General features: G+C 37.1%; 1 protein-coding gene across 1 annotated transcript in view; it reads right to left on the bottom strand.

Moving 5' to 3' along the window:
• Nucleotides 1-219: 219 nt before the first annotated feature.
• Nucleotides 220-6,274, bottom strand: part of LOC109237233 — a 10,789-nt gene continuing 4,734 nt past the window's right edge. Inside the window, exons 2-7 of the mRNA XM_019403509.1 lie at nt 3,949-4,122; nt 3,702-3,794; nt 3,554-3,622; nt 1,525-1,731; nt 780-905; nt 220-644 (exon numbers count right to left, since the gene is read on the bottom strand). Coding sequence (XP_019259054.1) covers nt 492-644; nt 780-905; nt 1,525-1,731; nt 3,554-3,622; nt 3,702-3,794; nt 3,949-4,122 — 822 coding nt within the window. The 3' untranslated portion in view covers nt 220-491. The remainder of the gene's footprint in view (nt 645-779; nt 906-1,524; nt 1,732-3,553; nt 3,623-3,701; nt 3,795-3,948; nt 4,123-6,274) is intronic.

Here is a 6,274-nt window from a genome sequence, read left to right as displayed (position 1 = left end):
AATAAGAGTGCATAATTTTATTAGAAAGAAAAAATAACAACAAAATATGAAAAAACAAAAGAAGTAAAAAAGACAAAAAAAGGTGTAAAAGAATAAAGAAAAAAAGGAGGACCGTTGGTGAAGACCAGCCCCTAGGCATAGAAAGGAAGGGTTGGTCTTAAAATCGTCAAAAGGGGCATGTTTTGTCTTTTCAAAAAGGGGAGCATTTTGGTCATTAAGTACTTAAAAGGAGCTCTAAGTGTCATTTTCTCTAAAACAAATATAGCACATATTGCAGTCAATTGGGAAATATGCCCAATCACTTCGAGTCTTGAACAAAGTAAATACTGCATTGATGATACAATTATACTTTGCACCTTGATAAAGGCTCTCCTGCCCTTGTGCTTGTTGTTTACTGGACACGAATTGACAAAAGAATCTAATTTCAACTTGCGTCTTTTATAGCTCCTCGAGTGCTACAGGTATCCACGTACTATCTTGAATAGGGATTATCATGCTCCATTATTACCTTTAAGATTTATGATAGCAAGCTCTTGTTCAACAAATTCACCTGCACAAATGGGAGGATACTTGCTTGCAAGAGGAGTGTCCGAAAAATGCCCTAAAGGTTTTAGCACTGCATCTGATGCTATGTGTGCGAATAGCTAGCAAAAAAGAACAAGTCCGAGTTAGCATCACTTTCAAGAGGTTAACCTTCTAACAATTGCAATTGTTATACTGGGAATCAAAACAAAAAAATTGACCCCAAAAAAAGGTTCAGCCAAACCGTACTCACTCACCGTTGAGGATACTCTCCACAGACTGCGATTTTGCTCCAGAGCTCGTTTAATTGCATCAGTGGTCCTATTAGTTACAACAACCTCATGCATGCCAGCCATGCATTCTCCAGCAGTCAACCATTCTATCTGAGATAATCAAAAACTGTCGCAGCTGAAACTTCCATCAATATGTCAAGGTAAATAGGGATATACTTACAAAATGAATGGACCTATGAAACTATGATACGGTTCCTGCGAAGTTAACGATATATCTTGATTGGAACATTTGCAGTGCTAATATTGAACTGAGAATAACTTGTTCCAGTGGTCTAAAAAAAGCGTACATATTTAAAACTTAGTCAAACAAAGAAAACGATCAAACATGTCATTTGTTTAACTTTTCTCCAGTAAAATTGACAAAACATGCGACCACAGTTTATTATACTATATCTTCGGCTGTTTCTTCCTAAATGAAACTAATCATGTTTCCCAATTGTGAGCGAAACCCATGAAGCAGAGCCCTTTTCCTGTAGAATTTGCATGCCAAAGTAGAACTCTTGATGATTTTAACAAGTGTGTATCAAGAGAACAATGGCCTATTAAGGTTTTTACTGTAATTTAGGGTCTTGGAAAACTAAGAAAATTCTAGCATAGTGGTTGCATAATCATTTTAAGACCCTGTTTATGTTGATTGCTGGAGCTAGCAGATTTACATGTTAAATGCATTAATACTGTCATGAAAATAAGTGCATCAAATTCTTTATACCTGCTTTCCTGTCTGAATAAGGAGGCATCCTACAGGAACCTTCACTTCCATCTTTTGCCCATTTCTAAGCCAAATACTTAGACCAGGAAATCGACTTCTTCCATGGATTGTAAGGAAGTTCAGGTCATAGTGGTATCCTGCAAATACTGTTCCCTCTTTGGCATAACGCCTCAGGTCGCTTCCCGTTGGAGCAAGCAGATGTGGTCCCTGGAAATTGGAAGTTGTCAAAAAGGAAGGAACTACATAAAAGTAGAAAAAAATAAATTGGTTCCCTATGTTAAGAAAGAAATATAATGATAACATAATAGCATTTTCAGAACATTTTAGCTCAGAAAGCATATTATGCTGGTACACCCAAGAACATTGATATTGGGTCCCAAGTACCATTTAACATGCTTGAATCAATAAAGAAATACTTGCAAATTTTCCTTTCAGAAAAACAAATCAGTTTGTTTTCCTCCAATTTTTTTCCTTGCCCTAAACCATTTTAAGCAACACTCTGCTCGTAAAGCAAGGGAATGTTAAGAGTTGTCATATCATTTATATGATTCTTATTACTATTTTTGTTCAATCTGATATTAAGCATTTCACTACTCACTATGAGGACCCAGACTATACAGAGGATTTTCAGTGAGAGAGGAAGAGTGGGAACAATAATCATGCATCATGTGTTCAATTCATGAAGTTAAGGGCAAAGATTAGAATATCGATTAGTGCATACAATTTGCCTTTAGAAAAAATATTGAGTAATTTGATGCTAACTTTACCAAATAAGTCATAGTGTTTACACAAATTCGAATCTGCCCAGACCCTAGCCTATTCAACTCCATGCCCTTAAACCCAACCAAACAAGGGGAGAATCACTATTCTCCATAATCCCACACAAAATCTGCAGACCAGGAAACCTATTAATCCAAAATGTTCTTTGTATGTCAATAATATGAAGCTCAATAGACAGAAAAGGAAAGCCACGGTGGTAACAGCTATGGATGTAAGGAAGGCAACGAAAGGTCATTTGAACAAAAGGAAGGGATGTTTAAGTCACAATGATAACAGAAACTGAAATAAGAAAAGCAGGGAGATCAGTTGCCGTATTTTTAGATATGAATCAACATTTGCTTCTTATTTTGATACATTCTAGCAAAGATAAAGATGTAGTATTAAAGTAATAGATCCACGGAACAAGTTGAAAACAAGTGAAGCGATGCAACAATCTTTGTAAGCTAGAGAAGTAATACTAGAAACATAAAGTAAATCACACCATTTTCACATGAAAAAATGTATTCAAGCTCTTGATGAATCCGATCATATATCAATTTCACAACTAACAAGAATCAGTCACACTTAAACAATTATAGGCATATCCATTATTCATTGCATGCGAATTTAAGTGTAATTCAGCACATGGTCTCCCTTTGCTTTGGGGGTGAAGGAGGAGTTCTTGAGTTATAACACAAAACCTAAGTTGCTCCGACAGGGCAGTTTAGGTGTCGCACCCATGTCGACACAAAACTAGCATGAGTGTGATATGGGATCCGTACTGGATCTTATCAAACAATTTTGGGTACTTTGACCGACGGATTCGAGACGAGATACAATTTGATTCCCGAAATCAGAACCAAAACTAAGGTAAATTTGAAGAAAATAGCATACCTTATCTAGGAAATCAAACCTTTACTTATTTACAACTTGAGAATAAAAAGGAAATCACACTTTACAAGCTATACATATGTATTCCACAAAATTTATCATAATTTAGAGATATTTTTATATTTTTCTTTATTGAATTATTTTTAGTAGGATCCCCGCACCCGTATCCGTACTAGGATCCGTATCCCCGAATCTTAGAATTTACATCTCGAAGGATCAGACCCGTGTCGGACACCCACACCCGTGTCCGAGCAACTTAGCACAAACCAGCATCATAACCGACAAACAACAATTATTAAGTCTTCACATCCAACAATACACCAGTAATCAGTTGGAGATGCAATAAAAAAGTTTGCCACTGACATTAAATAATAGTCACCTGCTGCATTAGGGAAGTGAATGCATCCTTTGACAGACCAAAACCAATGGCAGCCATTTCAGCAACGCACTGAAAAAGAGCAAGCGGTCATATTCCAGAATTGTCAAACCAGTAGCATAAATAAAAGATACAAATTCTTAAGACCCACCTCTATAGCAGATATCATCTTATATCCCCATGAGTCCATAGTACATTTCCATTCAGGAAAGCCCTCTGGTATTACTGGCTCTGAATTCAGTTCCTACAAGAGTGTAATGTTTGTTTACTTACTAGCAGCAATTTTTAGTACTTACAGAACTAATTTTATCCATTTGTGGTGACTAAAATTAAGGAATGTCACTGCTCAATCAAATCTTTGAATAACATGATTGAAATGGGGAAATGAGTGAAGAAACCTTAAATCGGGTAATCTCCGGACGAGGACCAACTCTCCACATATATCGCCATTTAGGATCTGGTCCAGATGGACTAGATGGTTGATATTCTTTAGGCATTGCTTTAAGCTTCTCTTTCATTTCCTCATCAACCAGGCTACGAGGGACTTCAACTCCTTCAGGTGTCACCCCGACCTGTCAGACATTGACATGAGTAGTCTTCCAAATAAGAAGCTTAATGAATAGAGTTGGAATTTATTGAACCGAATGAACATATCCTTTTTTTCGAGCAATTAATTGATAATATTAGCTGTCGCTTCTATATAATTGACAACAAAACCCTGAGAAAGATAATGAAAACAAAAGAAGTTTGTCAAGAATAAACATGTAGTACAAGCAGCAGAAAGCAGAAATTTTTACTATTCAACGCCCTTTCCAAATGAAAGCCAGATGTTCTGCAGCCTATTCGTTCCAAAATCTTTTACCATACGCTTCTGTACAGTATATTGACAGCCTATAAGTTTAGAGCATCTTGTTCTATGCTTATCTAGCTAATATTTGGGATCCCTTCAACCGATTTGCTAGAAAGCTTAGATATTTATAGTTAATACCAGAGTTGTTTAAGCTGCGCTTAAAGCGCGCTTAATCCCTGAAGCGAGGCTCAAAACATGTTGACGCTTCGCCTCGCTTAGCGGACAATTTAGTGTCGTCATCAAGGCTTTAAGGCATACTTTTCCTAGTCATATAGCATAATCCTGAAGAGGCAACACGAAACAATTGATATTTCACTTTATCGTAATTTTTGTTTCAATTTCTTTTCCACATGTTTGTTATTCATGCTTATAATTATTCGTCTTGGACTACATATACATATTTGTATGTTTTTCACCCTTGCGCCCTTTTTCATTAAAGCCCACACTTTCTTTGCGCTTTGGGCTTAAAGCCCCAATGGACCTTAGAGCTTTTTTGCGCTTTTCGCCTCTGATAACATTGGTTAATACAAAAAATAGAATCATCAAATGAAGGTATAACTGGTGCTCTTTCAATAATGCAAAAGCAAAACCTTGGGTATGTAGATTTTAAGACCAAGCACCTAAGGCTTAAGTTTAGTAAACATTGCAATAACTTGGGGTATTAGAAATTCATATTATAAAATCATATTCCTTTTACGCATTTTAGTATTGGGATTATTGATTAACGGATCACACTTTTCTAAGGAAATCAATGGACTCTCACTAGCCTAAAGGTGCAGTATATGTAGCTAGAAAGCAGATCAATTTCTGTAAGTACTATAGTTTCATTTTAATCATGGAATGTGCCGAAAATCTTCTCAACAAAAATGACGCCGATCATTTATCCTACAAAATTTAGCTTTTGATTTTACCTTATTATTGCTCAGAATCTCAGATTTCTTCAATTTTTCATCTCGAATTTTATGACAGTGTGGATGGAAAGAAAACTGTTCTTTGCTGCAGGGAACAAGTTTTCACCTGAAATTAAAGAAAATGGGAGAAACACTGTTGGTATATTTGGAAAGGAAGATCTTTGTCAATAGAAACTCCATCAACGCACAGATGCTACTATGGATTTGTCAGGTTCTACATTTGGCGTTAGGAGGGTACTGGTAAATTGTGTAGACAGTGGAAAAGAGCTGAACAGCAATATGAGTACTTCGCCTTTCAAAACTTAAAACAATTTTGGCAGACACCTAAGGATTTTGGCAACTCAAGGAAAGAAGACAAGTACCACTATCATCCCAGAAATAGTGCAAAATGCAGGGAGGTTGATGTTGCGAAGAAGATTAAGAATTTCTTAGAAAAATATGGATGGGGTCACCAGAATCTGCGGAATCTTCAACCTCATAAATCTTACAAGGAGCTAGCAGAGAGATGGCTTGGCCTAAAGCTGGGTGAAGGCAGAGACAATTCCGACAAGCAGCTCAAAGTTCGTAGAATTTTAGGAAGAGATTCTGAAACCAAAGCTACAGTTCTTGGAGAGGTGTCTGGTGGGTAGACTGGGGGATATCACCACTGAGATCCCTCTAGTCTCAGAAGTTGAAGGCTAGGCTCGTAGAAGTTGGAAGGTTCTGGGGAAGGTCAAGATAACAAAAATGAATGGGGGCTTCTTCCTTTTCGATTCCCACCAAAAGGGAAACGAAAAGGATCAAGATGGGCAATTGGGATCGAAACAACCATAGATGGCATCTGGACTGGTGGGACTTCATAGAGCAGATTAGAAACCAAACCATTTCTTTCTGGGTTATGTAGCTTAGGATTACTTTACCTTTGTGGTCGGAAGAGGAATTTCATGAAATAGGGAATTTTTTGCGGGAAAGTTGTTTGGGGGG

Source organism: Nicotiana attenuata, unplaced genomic scaffold (genome assembly GCF_001879085.1).
Source record: "Nicotiana attenuata strain UT unplaced genomic scaffold, NIATTr2, whole genome shotgun sequence".
Classification (NCBI taxonomy): Eukaryota; Viridiplantae; Streptophyta; class Magnoliopsida; order Solanales; family Solanaceae; genus Nicotiana; species Nicotiana attenuata.
The sequence above is the reverse complement of the archived record's forward strand: the minus strand, read 5'-3'. Positions and strand labels throughout refer to the sequence as shown.